The 21,180-nt window shown below is 38.4% G+C and overlaps 2 protein-coding genes across 2 annotated transcripts in view; one reads left to right on the forward strand and one right to left on the reverse strand.

The window, feature by feature from the left end:
- TRIM37 (tripartite motif containing 37) overlaps positions 1-8,873 on the forward strand; it is a 146,058-nt gene extending 137,185 nt beyond the window's left edge. Inside the window, exon 26 of the mRNA XM_042915292.1 lies at positions 8,657-8,873. Within this exon, the coding sequence (XP_042771226.1) occupies positions 8,657-8,660 (4 nt within the window). The 3' untranslated portion in view covers positions 8,661-8,873. The remainder of the gene's footprint in view (positions 1-8,656) is intronic.
- Positions 8,874-9,233: 360 nt separating this feature from the next.
- Positions 9,234-21,180, reverse strand: part of PPM1E (protein phosphatase, Mg2+/Mn2+ dependent 1E) — a 212,562-nt gene continuing 200,615 nt past the window's right edge. The window contains exons 4-7 of the mRNA XM_042915300.1: positions 20,308-20,496; positions 17,801-17,944; positions 17,473-17,566; positions 9,234-11,558 (exon numbers count right to left, since the gene is read on the reverse strand). Of these exons, the coding sequence (XP_042771234.1) occupies positions 10,501-11,558; positions 17,473-17,566; positions 17,801-17,944; positions 20,308-20,496 (1,485 nt within the window). The 3' untranslated portion in view covers positions 9,234-10,500. The remainder of the gene's footprint in view (positions 11,559-17,472; positions 17,567-17,800; positions 17,945-20,307; positions 20,497-21,180) is intronic.

Raw genomic sequence — 21,180 nt, forward strand, 5'->3', positions numbered from 1 at the left:
AGAATGTTCCCTTATTTGGGTTTGTTTGATATTTTCTCATATTTAACTGAGATTAAGCATTATTGGGAAAACTACCACAGATGTGATATGCCCTTCTCATTGCAGTGTATCAGGGGCTATATATATAGTGCAGGTATTTATTATTGATGACACTAATCTTGATTAGGTGGTCAAGTTGGTGTTTGCCGGGATTCACACTATTTATTTACAGTTTTTCCCTTTGTAATTACTAAATATTTGAGGCAAATACTCTTTCTGCTTAAACTCTTACTACCTTTAGCACCTACTGGTGGATCTTGCCTACAACAATTATGACTGCAGTGTTCTAATTGTTTTCTATTTCCCTGTTCCTTATGCATTTATTATTAGAATTTTGTAAGGAAAAGTCCCTTCTTTCCCATTTAGCTTTTTATTCGACCACTTATTTGTATCAGTGTGCACTCATGGATATTATTTTATTCTTTATGATCCAATATGTCATTATTTTCAAGTTCAGTTCTAGTTTTGGCTATCGGAAGCTCTTTCAGGTTAGCTTTTGTATCCTTTTGGTATGTTCCTTCCTCCTCCTTTCCCTCTTCTCCCCCCACAAGATGCTCCAGGCTTATCTTGTCTTTCCTCTGCCTCTTTTTATGGACAGTGGTATTTAAAAAGTAAGATTGGGGTGTTAAGGTGTGCATGTTGTTTCTGGAGTGTCACTGCTTCTAGTCCTTATCAATGGAGAGAATAGGAAACCACCTGTATACTTAGTCATGCGAACGTCTCTACGTCTTTGTATATGTATGTATATGCAAATATGTTTTAAGAAGATAAATCATGAGTCTGTAATTGATGCCTACAACACCAGTCCCAACTCCATAGTGCTCATTATAGCCTCCCCTTTTATTATAGCTTTCTCTAACAGCGTGTCTCTCATTAGCTATAGTATATTTATTTTTTAAATGTTTATTTATTGGTTTTGAGAGAGGGTGTGTGTGTGAGCAGGAGAGGGGCAGAGAGAGAATCCCACGCAGACTCTGCACTGTCAGCACAGAGCCCAATGTGGGGCTTGATCCCACCAATCACAAGATCTCGACCTGAGCTCTGAAATCAAGAATTGGACATTCAACCGACTGAGCCACCCAGGCGGCCCAGCTACACTATATATACTTACTTGTTTAACTGTAATATATAAACCAAGTAGTTTCGGAACTGTTGACCTACCTATACCTTTGTGAGGAACAAGTTTACCAACTACAGGGCAGTGCTGGTTTACAGTTTTTTGTTTTTAGCCTTCAGTATCCTGTCATTTTCCCAAAGTTATTTAGGTCCTAAGATTCAGAGTTACATTCATTCTTTTCTGCACCATCCTCTTCAGTGTGATTAAATGATTCATTTGTGATAAAGTAAGATTCATCTGTTATAGCCTGCATTTTGTCCTCCCCACATATCCTGGTTGATTTCTAAATTTACACACCTTAAAATTTAGTCTTTGTGGTACAGTGCAGTTCTGTGGGTTTTGACAAATACAGAGTTGTGTATCTGGCACCATAATAACTGCATAAAACAGTTCAGTTACCCTCAGAGTTCCCTTGTGTTAAGTAAATCCTTCCCACTGCCCCCCACAACTCCTGGCAACCATGATCTGTTCTCTGTCCTTTTAATTTTCCCTTTACCAGAGTGTCATAGCCTTTCACTTAGCAAAATGCATTGGGTTTCATCCATGTTGTATGAATCAGCACTTCCTTTATTGCTGAGTAGTAGTTCACTGTATGGGCGTACCACTGTTTATTTACCCATTGAAGGACATTTGGGTTATTTCCAGTGATTATGAATCTTATAAACATTTGTGTGTAGATTTTTGTGTGAACATGAGTTTTCATCCTCTAGAGTAATATATGCCTTGGAATGGGATTGCTGGGTGTGTGATAAAGATCTGGCTGGTCTTTGTCTCTGGTTCCTGGGGTGCATACTCCGTGGAATGTCCTGAATGATAGAATTGTCTTTGTTATTTATGGTGGGTCCTGATAGCTTATGCTAATGAGATAATTCAGGATGGGGTCTGGCATGTTAGAAAGACTGATCATGTGATTAGAGGATTGGGGTTCATAGTCACTTGATATCAGCCTGAATAGTTCAGGCTCATTGCCAGTGAGTCTGTCATGCTTACTTTATGAAATCCCAATAAAATCTCTGCATACTGAAGCTCAGATGAGCTTCCCCAGTAGGCAGTACTCTGTATTGTCATCCATAGTTGTTTCGGGAAGATAAAATGCTCTGGTGGGGCGCCTGGGTGGCTCAGTCGGTTGAGCGTACGACTTCGGCTCAGGTCATGATCTCACAGTTCATGAGTCTGAGCCTTGCGTCGGGCTCTGTGCTGACAGCTCAGAGCCTGGAGCCTGCTTGGGATTCTGTGTCTCCCTCCTTCTCTCTCTGCACCTCCCCTGCTCATGCTCTGTCTCTCTCTGTCTCAAAAATAAATAAAAACATTTAAAAAAAGACTTTTTTAAATGCTTTGGTCACAAGGAAGCTTCACATTGGGACTCTCCTAGACCTGACTGTATGCATCTTTTCTTTTGCCTGGTTTTGATCTTTTGTATAATAAAACTATAAGTATTTCCCTAAGTTCTATGAGTTGTTCTAGCAATTGTCAAACCTGAGGGTCATTCAGGACATTCCAAAGAGTATGTATCCTTGGATACCTACTTTTCCAGAAGTGGCACTGCCATTTTACATTACTAACAGCAACATGTGAGAGTTCTAGTTGGATCTTACAGACACTTGGTACTGTCAGCACTTTTTAATTTTAGCCATTCTAATAAGTGATACTGGTTTTGCTAATATTTTGCTGAGGATTTTTTCATCTATATGCAAGAAGGATATTGGTATGTATAGTTTTCCTGTCTTCATTCTATTTGGTATCAGAGTAATGCTGACCTTAAAAAATTAATCTTTTCTGGAAGAGAATTATAGAATTGGTGTTATTTATTCCTTAAATGTTTGGTAGAATTTACCAGTGAAGGCATCTGGAAGAGATTTGTTTTTCCTAGGTGTGTGTTTCGAGTATTTATCCTGCTATATATTCTGTGAGCTTCCTGGATCTACGATTTGATGTCTGTGATTTAAATTTTTGGAAATTTTCTTGCTATTATTCAGATATTTCTTCTGCCCTATCTTTCTCTTCTCCTTTTAGGATTCCAATTATATGTATATGTTAGACTGATATTGTCCCACAGCTCTTATATGTTCTCTTCTGGGATTATTTTGTTTTCATTTTTCCTTCACTGTGTGTGTGTGTGTGTGTGTGTGTGTGTGTGTGTTTCAGTTAGGGTAATTTACGTTGATTTATCTTTAAGTTTACTGATCTCTCCTCAGCACTGTTCAATCCACTGATGAGCCAGTCAAAAGCATTCATCATCTCTATTACAGTACTTTTCATTTCTAGCATTTTTATTTATAGTTTCTCTTTGCTAAAACCACCTATAAGATCTTGCATATGTTGTCCACCATTTCCATAACATATTAACCATAGTTTAAAATTGTTTTTAATGTTTATTTATTTTTGAGAGAGCACTCAAGTGGGAGAGGGGCAGAGAGGGAGGCAGACACAGAATCCGAAGCAGGCTCCAGGCTCCGAGCTACCAGCACAGAGCCCAACATGGGGCTTGAATTCATGAGCTGTGAGATCATGACCTGAGCCAATGCTTAGCTGACTGAGCCACCCAGTCACCCCTAGCCTTAATTATTTTAAATTCTCTGTCCCAAAATCTTGGTCCTATCAGTCTGCTTCTTCTTTCCTTTCCTTTTTTATTTTTTAATGTTTGTTTATTTTGAAAGAGTGCAAGGGTAGGGAGTGCAAGAGTAAGAGTGCAGAGAGAGAGAGGGAGAGAGAAAATCCCAAGCAAGCTCCATGCTGCCACTGCAGAGCCTGATGCGGGGCTTGATCCTACAAACCCATGAGATCATGATCTGAGTCAAAATCAAGAGTTGGATGCTTAACCTGCCCGCAGAAGTCAGTGCTTCTTTTTTGTTTTTGTTTCAGAATTGTGTATTTTTTAAATTGATACATAGTCGATACACAGTGTACAACATAGTAATTCAACATCTCCATACATTATGCTGTATGTTCACAAGTGACAGAGCTACCATCTGTCCCCATACAACACTATTACAATACCACCAATTGCATTCCTTACGCTGTACCTTTTATCCCTGTGACTTATTTATTCCATAACTGGAAACCTAGATCTCCCACTCCCCTTCACCGATGGCCATACTACCCTCTTCTCTGGCAACCGTCAGTTCTCTGTATTTATGGGTCTGTTTCTGCTTTCTGTTTTTTAGATTGCACATATAAATGAAATCATATGGTATTTGTTCTCTGGCTTACTTCATTTAACATGATATCCATTGTACATCCATGTTATTGCAGATGGCAAGACTGCAACCCTTTTTATATCTGTGTAGTATTCCTGTGTGTGTGTGTGTGTCACATCTTTTTTATCCAATCATCTGTCAATGGACAGACACTTGGGTTGCTTCCCTATCTTGGCTATTGTAAATAGTGCTGCAGCAAACAGGAGTGTATCTTCTTGAATTAGTGTTTCATTTCTTTTGGGTAAATACCCAATAGTGGAATTACTGGATCACATGGTAATTCTATTTTACATATTTTATTTTTTTTTTTAAGTAATCTCTACACCCACTGTGGGGCTTGAACTCATGACCCCAAGATCAAGAGTCACACACTTCTCCTAACTGAGCCAGCCAGGCACCCCAGTAATTCAATTTTTAGTTTTTTCTTAAAGTTTATTTTTCAGAGATCATGCAAGTGTGCGCACATGAGCAGGGAAGGGTGAGACAGAGAGGGAGACAGAGAATCCCATGCAGGCTCCACACGACGCAGAGCCCAGTGCAGGGCTCAAACCCACCGTGAAATCATGACCCGAGCCAAAATCAAGTCAGACACTTAACTGATTGATGGAGCCACCAGGCACCCAATTTTTCATTTTGGGGGGAATTTCCATTTTGTTTTCCACAGTGGCTACACCAGTTTACATCCCACCAAGCATGCATGAGGGATCCTTTTTCTCCACATACTTGCCAATATTTGTTATTTCTTGTCTGTTTGATACTAGCTATTCTGATGTTATATATCTCATTGTGGTTTTGATTTGCATTTCCCTGATGATGAGTGATAACGGAGTATCTTCTCATGTGTCTTTGCCATCTGTATGTCATCTTTGTAATGTGTTTGGGTACTCTGCCAGTATTTTATTCAGAATGTTTTCTTGATGTTTAGTTGTATACGTTCATTATATATTTTGAATATTATCCCTTTATCAGATATGTCATTTGTGAATATCTTCTCCCATTCAGGTTACCTTTTCATTTTGTTGATAGTTTCCTTCAATGTGCAAGTGCTTTTTATTTTAGTGAAGTCCCCATAGTTCACTTTTGCTTTTGCTCACCTTGCCTGAGGAGACAGATCTAGAAAAATGTTGCTAAGGCTCATGTTAAAGACATTATTGGGGCGCCTGGGTGGCTCAGTCGGTTAAGCGTCCGACTTCAGCTCAGGTCACGATCTCACAGTCCGTGAGTTCGAGCCCCGCGTCGGGCTCTGGGCCGATGGCTCAGAGCCTGGAGCCTGCTTCCGATTCTGTGTCTCCCTCTCTCTCTGACCCTCCCCCGTTCATGCTCTGTCTCTGTCTCAAAAATAAATAAACGTTAAAAAAAAAAAAATTAAAAAAAAAAAGACATTATTGCCTATGTTTTCTTCTAGGTTTTTGGTGTGGTTTTGTTTTTGGTTTCAGGTGTCACATTTAGGTATTTAATCCATTTTGAATTTATTTTTGTGTACCATGTAAGAGTGACTGTGGTCCAGTTTTCTTACCACCATTTACTGAAGAGACTGATGTTTCCCTCTTGTATAGTTTTACACCTCCTTTGTCACACATCGACTGGGTTTCTGGGCTTGCTCTGTTCTCTTCCACTGATCACTAGGTCTATTTTTATGCCAGTATCAGTACGATACTGGTTTTGGTTACTACACCTTTGTAGTATAGCTTGAAATCTGGGATTGTGATACTTCCAGCTTTGTTCTTTCTCAGGACTGCTTTGGCTGTTAAGGGTGGCTGGTTCTGATGATTGCTTCACTCTTCAGAATACATTTTTTTTTTCATATGGTTCTGTATAGTTTGTTGAAAGTGACATATCATATGTAGGGCAGTAGATAGTTTGGAGAATTGTTTTTACATCTAAACACAGCAGGCCTTTCCTCCTGCTTATTAGACTTGTATAGCAGAGTCTGAATTAATCTAGGTTAGGAGTATGTGCTTGGTTTGAGGTTCTTCGTTGCTATGATTAACCTTAGCAATAAATAACTTATCTTTCCTTTGAATAAAAAGACAAATGACTAGTGGTTTTAAATTGTTGGGTTTTATTAAGGTATTGGCAATATTTCCACATATGTCTTAACCTGAATGAATAGTTTTAATAAAATAGGAAGGATCACTCATGATTACAACTGAACTCATAAGTGAGCTGTAGAGCAGGTTTGTAAATTGTTAAATTTACTTGGTAAGAAATGATTCACTTCATTCGCTTCACTCCATAGAGAATTCTTTGCAGAGTAATGTCACGAACAAGGGAACAAAGCCTGTCTCTCATCAAAGAGCACCTAGAGTAAGAGTTAACAATGATGTATCTGTGGATTATTTAATACATCAGAGTTTATTAAAGTATTTCCTTTTCCAGAACAACTGCTGTGTCAATCTGGAGTTCCCTATTTCCTATTTTCTAATTAATACAATAGTCTTCAAAATAGAAGATAAAAAATACTGCTAAGATGAAGTAACAATTACTTTTCAACACAGTACCATTTGGAAAATAGTCATGTGATAATACTGGTGGTATCTTGTTTTGAAGAAAAACATTTAAGCCATTCACAGGTTAGAACAGAAGAGTGGGTAATTTATCCTTTAATATCACATGGTTTTAAAGGTGAAAAAAGTACGTTCTTTTGCTAATTTAAGACTCAAAGAAAAAGTGTCCAAAATTACGATGTGACCAAAACTATATAGTATCCCCCTTCATGGCCTTGCGTAGGCGAGAATGGTCATTGAGTGAATAAATTATGTTTAAACACTAAAGTAATAATTTACAAATCACTTTCTCACAAAGCCTTGGCAAGCCTTTGATGGAGAAGTACTTGAACCACAGCAGTTTTATCTGTAAACACTGAACTTCTTTATGCATCATTTTCGTCTGCCCATCGGATGTTGCACTTTTTACTGGCACAGTGTTCCAACAATGGAGTATGGTTGTCATGAAGATACAGCGTGACACTATACCACCACGTTGACATTATACCACTATAAATGTGGTCAGAATCAGACTCAGTGTTGACATTGACATTGTTGACACTGTCCTTGGAAAAGGTGTTACTTTCAAGGATCCTCCTACTTAAATGCAATAGTAACTTTAGTCTTACTACTTCAAGGACAGTGGATGGCACTTCTAGGTAAAGTAAAGGTATATACATGTGTGTTTCCACCATCCCCTTTAGCACAGATATAAGTGGGATTAATAGCTCCAGTGTTTGGTGCTGTAATGTTGCTAAACCTCAGATATCCCTCAAAAGTACACATCTAGAAAGTGAACAAAGGAAACCCTAAATTTAGGGACTGATTCCCTTTGAAACTCACAGTGAATGTACAAGGAGTTTGTAAGGACTTCATTTGGTAACCTGAAGTCTGTTTCCCTAACAAGTACTACACTTTCTTGTTTATATTTGTTTTACTATTTCCTATTCTAACAAGACTTTAGCAGGCAAACAAATTGATGCATATCATGTTAAATTGAAAAAGGGATACTGTCACTCTGAAGGACTGAGTGTAGAATTTTCACCACCACTAAATTACACAGTTAAAAGTACAAAACACATAATTCACAGACTATTACCTCAGCATTAACAGTTAATATATATTATATATACTTTTATATCTAATATTTTTACAATCACCAGATACACCATCATTAAATACAAGTTACAGAATGTGTAGATACCATTAGTTAGAGGGGTACTTATTGCTTACATTAGCAAGCAGCAAATAAGGGCACAGGATTTGAACTCGAAGGGAACTACTTTCTATCACCAGTGGCATTAAGATATAACACTGCATTTCACAAAGCACTGCTTTTTACCTAGTTTATAGAATCAAGAGCAGCATATATCATACCAATAACCACTACTTTAATGTAGAATTTTAAAGGATTTACCTTACAAATGGTACCTAACTACTCTATAAATATGCATGTTGTGAACAAATGAAGAGTTGCTATTTTTCACAATATTGGTTTATAACTTGACCACACTAGAACTACTCTGCTTTATTTTCTAGAGGGCTACTGGTATGAAAAATGGAACTGCTTATATAGTCAGATCTACAAAATTCAGACCCTTAAAAGTGTGGTCTATTCATCCGAGTTTCATCCAACCATTTTTCCCCACTGAAAAAATCTATCATTTGTATCTTTCCTTTCACCTTCTTTATTCTGATCAAACACAGTAGCAATGGACAACTACAGAAAATCTTAAAACTTTTTTTTTTAATTTAGGTAAGTGCTTTGGACTATAATGTGTACCAATACTCTGCTGCCTGTTTTCTTGTTTCCTTAGATAATTTGATTTGAAACTGACTCTTCACCTGATGGGTTGTTAACAAGATCTAGGCTTCAGAAAGTGACAGATGTGAGTGAGGTCCGTATATGGGGGTAAACATCAGGTTAGTGAAAATTCTGGTACTATAGTTGGAGCCATGTTTACTTCCTCCTTTTTAGCCACGTGTCAGAAGACTTGAGAAAAGAATAAATGACTTCAAGAGAAATACTGAAAATCTTACAAATTCTTAAAAATAAAATGTATAGGTTAACAATCTGATCATTGCTGAAGTTTTTATGTATTTGATATAGCTATACTGGCATCCAAAATACGCTGCAGTCCTTTGTTTTTAAAATCTAGGAATCTGAGTCCTCCATTATGGGTCTGGGGAACATAAAGTAACAGTATTATTCTATAAAAAACACAGGCAGTGGACATTTTTCAGCAAGAACATTTGGTGCCTCCCAGTGTTGTATGTGAGTGGGCAGCTCCTGTCCATGGTATGGCTGGTCCACGGTTGACTAGGGGAAGGTAAAAGGTCATGTGGTATTATTCATGATTCTCAAGAGAATCAGAGGCAGCTTCACAGAATGAATCTGCTTATTGGTTAATTTGCTGTCTTTAAAGATATGCTTCTAGCTTGAAACTACAGAAATGGCAAAACAGACAAATTATCAAATATAAGTAACTATACTGAAATGAGAAAGACGTCCTCTCTGCAGTCTGAAGTGGCATGTAGCAGGACTCTGGAGCATTCTCCATTTGTAACTAGATAGACCTCAGTCTCCGTTCTCTGCCTTCTCCTTTGCACTTGGCCTCTCTGGGCTGACTTTGGGCAGTACTTTCAACCTCTTTCATACCAATTATTTCATTCCCTTGGGGAAAACAATTTTAGAGAAGTTAAAACCAGTATTTTTCATTCACCAAAACCAGTTTTTATTTTTGTAGTAGTGTATGCTTTTGCTGTCTGTGAACTTAAAAAAAGGCAGAAAAAATAGAAATACTGTTTTTCTTTTTTAAATGGTAACTTGATTCTAGTATATTTGTACCTAACATCATCTCCATTAAATCAGTTTTATTCCTGAGATGAAGGTACAGTGAAAAAACATATTAGCATCATAGGTTAAAACCAGTTGACAGCAGTCTAAAATGACAAATAATAAAAATTCTGCCAAAAGCACCATAACAGGTTATGAAACTCCCAAATAGCTACACAGCCCTAGGAAATACTTTTTAATTCAGAAAATTTTCATAATCTTTTATGTTACAGGAAAAAAAAAATCAGTATATCTTTTTGACTGTATACCACCTCACAAGTCTGAAAATATGACACTTTTATACTAGTTTTCTGCTTTCACTGTAACCAATTAAAACCCATATGGCTTTTAGTCTTTTACCAACCAAAAAAAAGAGGGGAGGGGTTCCCTCACAGTCCCCAGTCTTAAGGAACATCCCCCAGTTAAATCTAATTCTGCATTAGGTTTCCCATAGATATATTAGGCACATCAAACCAGATATCACCTGCGTTCAGATTTCAACATTAGATATCCTGACTAAAATAACTCACAAGCTTCCACTAGTGATGTGAAGGGTAGTAAAGTGGGGATTGTATGTAGGTGTGGAGACACATCACAGGGACCAGTTGTATAATTTTGCTAGTGAAACCGCCAATACTTTTTTTTTTTTTTTTAGATTGGAAACACTTTTGGGTTTTCTAGAGATCTATTTACATTTAAGAATTGAGCCATCCATGGTTTCATAATGAAGCACATATATTTCAGAAATGTCTACCTTGTTTCTACTCTGATAGTGGTGTTTTTATTGGGGGAGAGCTAGCTAGCCTACTTTAAAGAGAGAAAGTATTATATTTTATAGCTCCAAGGAAGACCTGGGTCTGGAATATCATTACTCTTTCTGAGCTTCCTCATCATGTTGGCACTGTATCCTTTCCAAATATTTTGCCTCCATGGCAGAAAACTTCTTAACATCCTATTTCTCTTCCCACTTTGAATAAGTGAGGACAGACCAGTGCCTATTTTGTGGGAAGGCTCTTGAGCAGACATAAATGAATACAACTTTGTATTAAACCTGAATCCATACCATCTCTTTGAATAATGATAGCGTAAATGAGACAATCTGGAAACTCTCTTTCCCAGGAATTTGAACTGTTCATTTTCCAACCTAGGACAGACAGGAGATAAGCTCTCCATTCTGTATATCTGCTGCCCTGTTGAACCCAAATTAAAAGAGGGAAACTCTCCAGCACCACTTTGTTCAGGCAGTGATGATTGAACTGATTTTTTCTCCATTATTAGCTCATTAGTAAGATTTGCCTTCTTTGGTGCACCAGAACCAAACATCTCAATTGGTGGCAAAAACTGGGCACTGTGAGGTTTGTTTGCTTCTATTTGTGTGAGATCTAGGTAGCCTGGGTCTTCCAGCACGTTGATTTGGGACCCTGGGCTCAGGCTAGTTCTATCAGTGAATGAATCCACACGCCCATCATAGCCTAGATCGGCTGGTGCTGAGCACTGGTGCTGAGGCCAAGGGCGTTTGCACTCTCCATGATTCTCCTTATCATCCCCACCATCTTCTTGCCCTCCTTGAAAAGAGTTCTCTGTCCAATCTGATTCCTCACTAACATTTACAGCTTTGTTCATGTCCCTCAGGAATACCACAATAACAGTGATGTTATCACTTGACCCAGCATCACGAGCTGATGCGACTAATTTGTGGGCAACCATGCTACTGTCTCCATTATTCTCCTTCAGGTGGTCAGACACAACTTTCACTGCCTCATCAGGGTTCACGGTGTCATAGAAGCCATCACAGGCCAGAATGAGGTAGTCTTCAGTTCCATCCAAAACAGTAGAGGCAGAATCTGCATCCCCACAGATATATGGCTTATGTTCAGCATCTCCTGTGGGAATTAAAAAGTAGGTCAAATTTACCTTGTATGTTTATAGGAATGTTTATGGCCAATGCTGTGACTGATCATAATTTACTGGATTGTGATCCGAATACACTGGAAAGAATTTATAAACTAGTTTCAGATAAAATATAGTACTTGATTCTTTGTTAATCAGATGCTGCTCACTCCTTACTCTCTGTTAAATAATTGCCATTCACTGGGCTTACATACTTAGCTAGCTTATTATACTCTGAATCTTGTGCCTCTAGCTATGATTTAGGCTTAGCTGAGCATGGCAACAAATGTCAAATCTAAATTTTTTGCTGCATTGAAAAATTTCAGTCTTAACACAGGAACATTTTGTTTATTGATCTTTTTTTTTTTTTTATTAGTGGTTAAATTTGACTTAACAGACTTGAGAACAAATCCACATTAAAAAAAAAAACAACAAAGTTGTGATCACTCTTCATTAAACACTTACATTTTCTGTCTTTGTTTTCAAAGTAATAGCTTTATGCTGCTAGCACAGAGAAAGGTTTGAGTTACAAGGGATTTTTAAAAATCAAGTCAACTCCCTTAAGCCAGGAAAAGTCATCCCAAGATTCAGATGAGAACTAGAATGTCAGCCTCTTGGTTCCCAATCTAGTTTGCTTTCTGCTATTTATTTATTTACTTAGTTACTTTCTGGTTTTTATTTTATTTTTTTAAGTTTTTTAAACATTTATTTTTGAAGAGACAGAGACAGAGTGCGAGCAGGGGAGGGACAGAGAGAGAGGGAGACACAGAATCTGAAACAGGCTCCAGGCTCTGAGCAGTCAGCACAGAGCCCAACATGGGACTTGAACCCATGACCCATGAGATCATTGAGCTGAAGATAACTGCCTAACCGACTAAGCCACCCAGATGCCCCACTTTTTGCTTTTTAAAGCTGCTTTACTTGTAACTTCTAGAGAACTGGAAAACATAATCATATTTCTCTCATCTTCAGGGACTACCATATTTTTGCTTTCTTCATTTGTCTTTGATCAAACCCTCTCCCCCCGCCACCTTTATTGCTATTGTTCATTCTCTACTTATGAACACTGTGAGAGCCCCCAAAGCCCTACTGGGCCATTATTTCTCTCTTATTTAATAGTTCATCCACTTACAGAATGACATTTGAACTGGGCCTTGAAGTTAGTTATCACCAGGCATAGAAGAGCCCTTGATTGAAGGAATAGCATTAACAAAGACAGAGAGACAACTGTTAAGGAATGATGCGTAGCTATATATGGAGTGCTTGGAGTGGAGACAGAAACTTAGCTTAATGTGGGCTCATGGTCTTCAGTCTATCATCAGACTACTAAGAAAATTAATCATCTACAATGCACATTTGGATCTTTCAGATCTAGAGCATTTCCAGATCCATTCTATATTTATTGTTTTCCTCTAGGTACTTGGAGAGAGCCTAGCCAAAGGGTCCTTAGCCTATTAAGTATAACACAGGATTGCTTATTAGTACAACAAGGGATACTCATTTTCTACTGTACATAGGAAACAGTATTTAGCAATAACTGCTATATTAGGAAACAGTTAAAGTTTTAAAATTTACAAAACATTTTATCATTTGTAAAGTACAGCTTGGTGGAGTCAGACTACCTGGGTCCCAACCCTACCTTTGTTACTTACAAACCCTCATTAGATACTGATGAAGTACTAAAATGACTTTGTAACTAGGGGATGATAAAATGAAGATAATTATACTTAAGTGATCTGGCTCTGTCATTACTCTTTCTCATAATTTGTTGTAGGTTCTCTCCTATAAGTAAGGTCCTCTCCAACATTTCACATCCCTGTTTAATCCTCACATAGGCCCAGAAAGCTCAGTAGGAACCCTAGCAATAACCGCTAGGACCAGTGTGGGCCACATGCCCTCTCAGCAGGTCTCGTGATGGGATACCTTGAAAAACAGATAAAAGATACGAAACTAGTCTTTTTCATACAGTAGCCAGAACCATCTTCCCTCAAACATGGTTTTGATTCCATCAACTTCAATTTCACTTCTATACTGTGATGCCTCCCAGTAGCCTGAGAAAGCTAATCAAAACTTCCAATCACAGGATTCAGTGTTCCCCACCAATCCACTTTACTAAACTTCCCCATCCCCTATTCCACCTATTATTATCATCATTATTATTTTCTGAATTCCAGCTCTAAAAATAAATGTGATCTGAGTCATACTGTTCCCAAATATCTTGTTTTAGTGCTTCAATTAAAAGGCTACTGCAACTGTTAGTTTGGAACAGAACATACAAAAGATTTGCACAGAGAAAATGCTGCCAAAATTCTGGCTTTTCACCTGCTCTACTGTTGGATGTCAAATTCATGACATTTCGCCCCCAAATTTGGTAGGAGGGCATGATTATCCATTTCATGGTGGAAATGGCAACATCCTTTTATCTTCAACCTCCTCTCTCCATGTGCTAGGAAACATCATGCCTCTGTCAACTTTGGATCATAAATTGGAAGGGCTCAGGAGGAGAAACTGTTGAAAGCTGTTCATTTTTAAAGCTTTAAAAGTGTCCCTTATTTCCTAAGTAGAGTTGAACTCAGCTCAAGAGTACTTTTTCTTGTCCCCATTTAGCCCCCTGTTTTATTCTGTGAGCTTTCCAAATCTTTCCCACATTCTTCACCTCTCTCTTCCAATTAAGCTACTGGATTTTGGTAGAGGGCCTGATTTCCTACTTCAAAGAAAATGAAGTTTATCAAACCTGAATTCCCTCAATTCCTTCCCCTACCCCCTCCTTTTTTATTTTTTTTTTTTTTGAAGAGATTCACCTTATGAGTTAGCAGTCTCAGATAAGAGGTCTCCTTTTCCTTCTCAAAGCTAACCTGTGCTCTTGGACCTGACTCTCTAGGACTCACTTCTGTCTCATCTTCAGTTTCTCTTCTACTTGCTCTCATCTTTTATCCTACAAATCTGATCTAAACTCCTTATCCTAAAAACAAAAACAATAAAAACAACCCTTTCCCAAATCAGCTTTTCCCACAAGCCACCACATTATTTCCTTTACCACTAACTTGCCCAAGAAACTAAATCTACACACATTCTTTTGTTATTGCTCATTCTCCCTCTCCTATATTACCAATTATTTCCTATTTTCAGAATTCCGTGTCTTTTTTTTTTTTTATCCCACATCTCACTTCACCTCTCTAGCACTTGACCCTGTGACTACTTAACTCCTAGAAACCCTATTCTCTTACTTAGTATCTGTGGTAGCCCATTTGTATATTTCTGATCCCTCCTTGATTTTCTTCACTGGCTCTTTCACTTAATAACAGCACTAATGATCATTTTGTGCTAAAACTCTGCCAGGCAGGGTTTTAAGTATGGTGCATGTATTATACTATTTAATACAAAAACTCCATGAGCCAGTCACTGTTACTATTCCTGCTTTACAAAGGAACAACAGACACAAGGAAGTTAATTTCCCAAGGCGCATAGCTTGTAAAGTGACAGAGCCAAGATACAAACCTAGAGAGCAGGAACCTTCAGTAATGAGTCTCATCCTTGGGTCTCTCATCACACTACATGTTCTTCCTGGGCAATGCCTATAGTGTCAACTAATATATACAATATCACTTCACAGAGTGCTAATATTATTGCCAAAATGGGATGAGTTCCCACATTTCTATCTGCAACTCAGAACTCTGCTAAGCTCAGATTTGTATTTCCAACTACATATAAATTATCTCTTCTAAGATACCACACAGGTAAGGTACCTAGAATATAAAATATGTCCAAAATGAACTCATTACCCGCCCTCTTCCCCACCCCACAAATGCTGCTGCTTTCTTACTGATGCTTTATCATCTCAGTCACACAAGTCAAAAACCTGGAAGCCAGCTTTCCTCCACCCCCACAAACTGTCACTTCCATCCAATCAATTTCTGCCTCCTCTGTATCCTTTCTGAGCTGCCCTCATAGCTGTAACAAACTGTATCAACAGCCCCTGAAAGATACCATCTAGTCTTTGTACTCTAGTCCATCTTCTATACCATCATCCCAAACAAATACCTTTATAAGGGATTATAAATGATCATGTGGCCTCTATGCTTATTCACCTGGGAGAGTCTAGACTACTTAGCCTGGCATATAAACCCCTTCACAATCTGGCAGCAACACTTACTTTTACCACGCCCACCCTCTGCCCTGGTCTCTTCTATGTGCTGCTGTTCCTAAAACATGGCATGCCCTTTCAGGCGCCCACGTATTTGTATGCCCCTACCCCTGGAATTTCCTCCCCTACACACTGTCCTCCACATCCAACCTAAAAGCCACTTCGTCTATCAAGTTTGCCTTATTCTCTCTTAGACTGTCTCTTATTCAAGGACAGTCTTCCCTTGCTTTTGGTTTCTCCTTGTGTTATATTTTAGAAGCAAGAAAAGGCAAGTATTCTCTAGTAAAGTTGGTTCTATTATCAGCATGAAAGGTACGTTTCAGTACTGTGACAAAGACAGTAAGATCAAGAGGAACTGTCAGAAATAATTTTACATGAGGGTGTGTTTTAGTAATGAGAAGTTTCTCCTCGGTGGTCTTATTCCAGAGCTCCTAATAACTCTCAGTCTAAGATAAAACTAACTCTTATTTTTTCAGAAGCACTTGCAGGATCTTTCAGTTTTCACTTTCTGTCTCAGCCTTCTGCTGCTCACATTTGGGCCACTTCACAGCTTGCCAGCACTTTCCCAAAGAGTGGGAGGAACTCACATCACTGGTGAAACTGAATCAATCCTTTGAGATTTTGTTAATGTTCCAGAATGTTTTGGTAATGATAAGCAAAATTGGGGGGTTGGATGTGAATGCCGTTTATCCATTTTATCCCTACGTCAAACCACTTCATTTTTTCTTTAGGAGCAGGGTCTAAGAACTGCAGTATGCATGCATATCACCTATAAAGATACACACAAATTTATTCTTTTTAAAAAACCAGAGGGCCGCCTGGGTGGCTCAGTCGGTTGAGCGTCCGACTTCAGCTCAGGTCACGATCTCATGGTCTGTGAGTTCGAGCCCCGTTTTGGGCTCTGGGCTGATGGCTCAGAGCCTGGAGCCTGCTTCGAATTCTGTGTCTCCCTCTCTCTCTGCCCCTCCCCCATTCATGCTCGGTCTCAAAAATAAATAAATGTTAAAAAAAAAAACTTTAAAAACCAGAAAATGAAGCTAAGACATGAAGCCTAAAATATAATAAACCCAGGTGCCAAAGTAAAACAAAAATAGAAACAGGACTATCTTTGAACTTATGCCCTTGCATTTTGTCATTCCGTCCAATAAGCTTAGCTGTTTACTCTCTAAATTTTAGATAGTTTCATTGACTTCCCCTTCTGAAGAACTTATGTACTAGGGAGCCAGATTCTTTAAAACCTAGGGTTACCTGGCAAATCAGTATATTCCACATAAAGAAAATTGTTTTCATCTAAAAAGTACAATGTTGATGTCATTTTATAATTCAATGAAAAACAAGTAAAGACATTAGAAAGGTAAAATATAGAGAGGGAAGCCTTCCTGTTCTCTTGAAAATACCGAGTCAAGCTAAATATGACCCAAAATGGAATGAAACGAGGATCACTATGGTTTTAAGCAAATTTGTGTCCCAAAGATTAAGGGCTTCCATTCAAAAAAGAAAAAAAGGATAGAAACTAAGAAGTTCTGCATTTAACATAGTTCCCTTTTAATAATGGTATTTAAGCATATAGATGAAATGGTTGATTAAATCAAATAATTAAGAGGCATTATCCAATCGTTATTTTAAATAATAATAACCAGTCTGATAATATAAATTACCATCTCAGGTTTTCTTATTGTAGTTAATATAATATGGAGTTAATATAAGACAGTGATCTGGAAGAGGACAGTCTGGAGAAACAAAAATTAATTGGTTTTTCCTACCAATAGCTCTGGAGACCGACAGACTTCCATTCACCCTCCAGGCACCAAACCAGACTACACAACCTCCAAGAGCCTCAATTCGCTGCTTTTCATCCTAAACAGCAATGCAATAGAGAGAAGCAAATAATTGGATTCAGGATTTATTTTTCTACCTTACATAGTAAACAAGAGATATAATATTCATCAGCTTCCTGGAGAGGTTCTCTTTATTACTCCTTTGTAAGGTGGACATGGTTGCTCAGCGAGTCGTGGTAATTATAATAATCAAATGAATCTTAGTAACTAGAAAACTGCCTCTGTGGCATGTGCTCTAACAGAGCACACTTACCTCCCTGTCCGGTTTGTGTGGCTTCATTAGTTCAACAGCTTGGCCTTTTCTCACAAGCATAACCTGGGAATCCCCAACCCAGGCCACATGGAGCATGTTACCTCTGATAAAAGTCACCACTCCTGTGGTCCCACATCTTAAGCTCTGAAAATAATTTAAATAAAACTAGAGTCAGTAAAAAATAAGTAGAAATCAAATTTTCATTGAGAAGCAGTTTATAGTTAATATAAACTTTTAGTTGGGGGCTAGATTATTAATAACTTGATTTCACAATAAATAGTAATTCCTATTTTTCAATGCATTTTTATGTGCATGTCCACACACATAGATGCAAACTGTGATATGCAAGGCAGCGATGATCATTTCATTTCATTTCATTTCATTTCATTTCATTTCATGTATAGGTAAGAAAAACTATGGCAGGTTATGTGATTTTCCAAGGCTAGGTAATTCATTAGTACACAAAACAACTGAAATTCTTTTTCTTCCTAGTCCAGTTGTCAGTCCACTATAGTAATCTTTAAAGATTTCCATATTCTGGTCTCTATTTTGCTACTGATGTATGTTCACAGGGAGGATCCTAGATTACACAAAACATATAAAATATCTGACTGATATACAACAAATGCTCCCATACTCTGAATATTAACCAGGAGCCAAGAGATACATGTTTCCTGGCATGCTAAGTTGCTTGTAGTTTAAAAAAAAAATCTATAATAATTTTAGGGGCCTTTGCTTTTGGAACACTGAACAGCCTGGAATTTCACCTCAATAGCTCAGTACCACTGTACTTAATGCTCCCGATATTACTATACTAAAATGACATCTCCAATTTGACATGAGTCACCACGAAATAAGCATGACTTTCTGTTACCAAGGACTTGGCCTAAATTAGAACCAATGCGTCAGGGATGGTAAAAGGCCCCTTGTATCCAATGAGAAAAACAACTTCTCATTTTCCCTATATAGGGAAAGTTTGTTATAAATCCTCACCCACCAATAAAATGCCTTCCCACACAGAGTGTTCAAAAACTCAGCCCCCTGGAACACATGATAAAGACACTTCAGTGCATATGCCCTGGAGAGAACAGGAGGCAGGGCTGCTTCACAACAGGAATAGCTACTTTCTTCCCAGCAGTTAGCAGCACATGGATGCACAAGAAGGAGAAAAGTAACTGCTGAGACAAACCTAAATTATTCAAGAGAACTGTTGGCAAGACTGAGAGACATCAGGATCACTGGCAAAGCAAATGAGGTGAACATGGTCAGAAAGAAAAGTCCTGATTTTGAGGGCACAGAGGAAAAAGGATAAAACAGAAGATGAAGAAGACGAAGCAAGTCTCTTAGTTTCACGTTGGTTATTACACATCACCTCTCAGGGGCCAGTCTTGTCCTCAGAGTGAGGACAGCCAGCAGCTCCAAGGCAGGCAGAGCCACGCAGCGCCAGCCCTCAAAAGCCTCTGAGAAGGTCTGAGGTCAACGAGTATTTTGTTGTCTTGCCCCACCTCTACATGTAGACCCTAGGTTCCTGTTGTTGGATTTGCATATTAATCTAAACCTGGGATGCAGGTGGAGAGATAACAGAATATTTTCATTGCTTAATACCAAATAGTTCTGAATTAGTCTCATTAATTCCAAGCACCACTATTGCTATAAACCAATAACAATGAGATCGAAAAAATGGATTAAATGATGACCCTGCTCTTTCCAAGTCCATTTCAAAAATAGTTAATGTTTAATTCATAGGGCAGGAGTCTTAATTTTTGTATGTATAATTCTGTAATTTTAAAAATTAAAAATTATTATCTTGCTATTGGCCCCCAGTTAGAAATGAATAGAGTACTGTAGTTAATCATATACCAATGCCCCGAATGATAATTAAAATTTTTACTTTTAGATCTTAATTTGGAGCCCCTGTCATTCATGTAGAGTAAAAACCTTAGGTCTGATTAACCTTAAGAAATTAGGACATGAGCTCTGACTTTTCTTCCTATTAAGAGAAAATCAGTTCAAGAATCATCTAAGGATTCACTCTTTCCAAGCAAATTTTCCCTCAAGAGATACACAGTAAAACACTGCCAACCCATTTAGAACCAAGTGTATGGGAGTAATCTAGCTTCTGTTTCCTTTTTAGTCCATTGTTTTAATCACCATACCCAGATCTTGTCAGCAAAAGTCTGCTTATAGAGATGGTCCTAGTGTGAACCTGACAGGCGCTGGTAAATAAGAAAGATAAAACTCACCTGCCAAATCCAGCAATGGACTGGCTTTCTGGAAAACTATAGCTTCGGAGTTTCTCTACAGTACATCATATCACCCCCTAAAACCCTAAAGAGGGAATTAGAACTACTATAGAATCCAATACTGTGGGTCAAGAATACAGTTTGAAAGAGAACTTTAAATAATGCCTGCCCAAAAAGACAAAATCCAAAGCAGCCCTTGAACCACAGACCAAGCTGAGCTCAGCCAGTGCATTCATGGCTGGAATTTATGAGAAAAAGGCATACCTCCCTGGCTGCTTTCTGCACAAACCGCTCATCAGTAACCCGGAAGGCCCGGCACAGGGCCTCAGCAGGATCATGGGGGAACATTTCCTGGCGTACTAAATTAACATGCAGGTGAATGGAGGCATAAATGGCAGCATCCACTCCTCCATGGCCATCAAACACTGCAAAGTAAGCTTGTTCTTCCTGGTCCTGTCAATAAGAAAAACAGAAACAGTTAAGTGAGTTAGGTACAGTGTGACTCAAGTGAACCAATCCCCTGTACTGGTGCCCATTGTCCTCCTCTACTACACTTGTCACCCAGATAATGAGACTAAATGCTTCCCTTTTTTGACATGCATGATCAGCTGCTAAAATACCTGCAATATGAGGGCATCTGTGTTTATACACATAACACTGGAACACATCATGGCCAATTAGCTCAGGCTGAAGCACCCTCTTTGTGAAAGTTGTTGTCTTATACCATGGAAACCACCCACATACAGTTGCTTCAAAACTGCTGTTACAAGTTGTGGGAAGGGGGAGGAAAGAGAAGGTATAAGGACGAATTGAGCAAAAGCTGTTCTGAGCATTTTTCTCAAAATGAAATTATTCTTATAAAATTAGAAACCAAGAACAATAGAAAATAGTGGCCTTCAGCACAGGGCCAATTATGTTAGGTTGTTTAAAATACAGAGATAATGAAAGTATACACATACTTCTTAATTATAATATCTTCTTCATAAATCATTCAGTCACACTGAATACCCACCATATATAACACAGTCTCTAAACTGGTTAGCCAAACTTGAACCATATTAGATGTCCAAATGTCCGGTAACCATTATGCCTTGTCCTCTAATCCAAGATTGAGCCTCGCACTTCCTGGCTCACCCA

Source organism: Panthera leo, chromosome E1 (genome assembly GCF_018350215.1).
Source record: "Panthera leo isolate Ple1 chromosome E1, P.leo_Ple1_pat1.1, whole genome shotgun sequence".
In the NCBI taxonomy this organism is placed as follows: Eukaryota; Metazoa; Chordata; class Mammalia; order Carnivora; family Felidae; genus Panthera; species Panthera leo.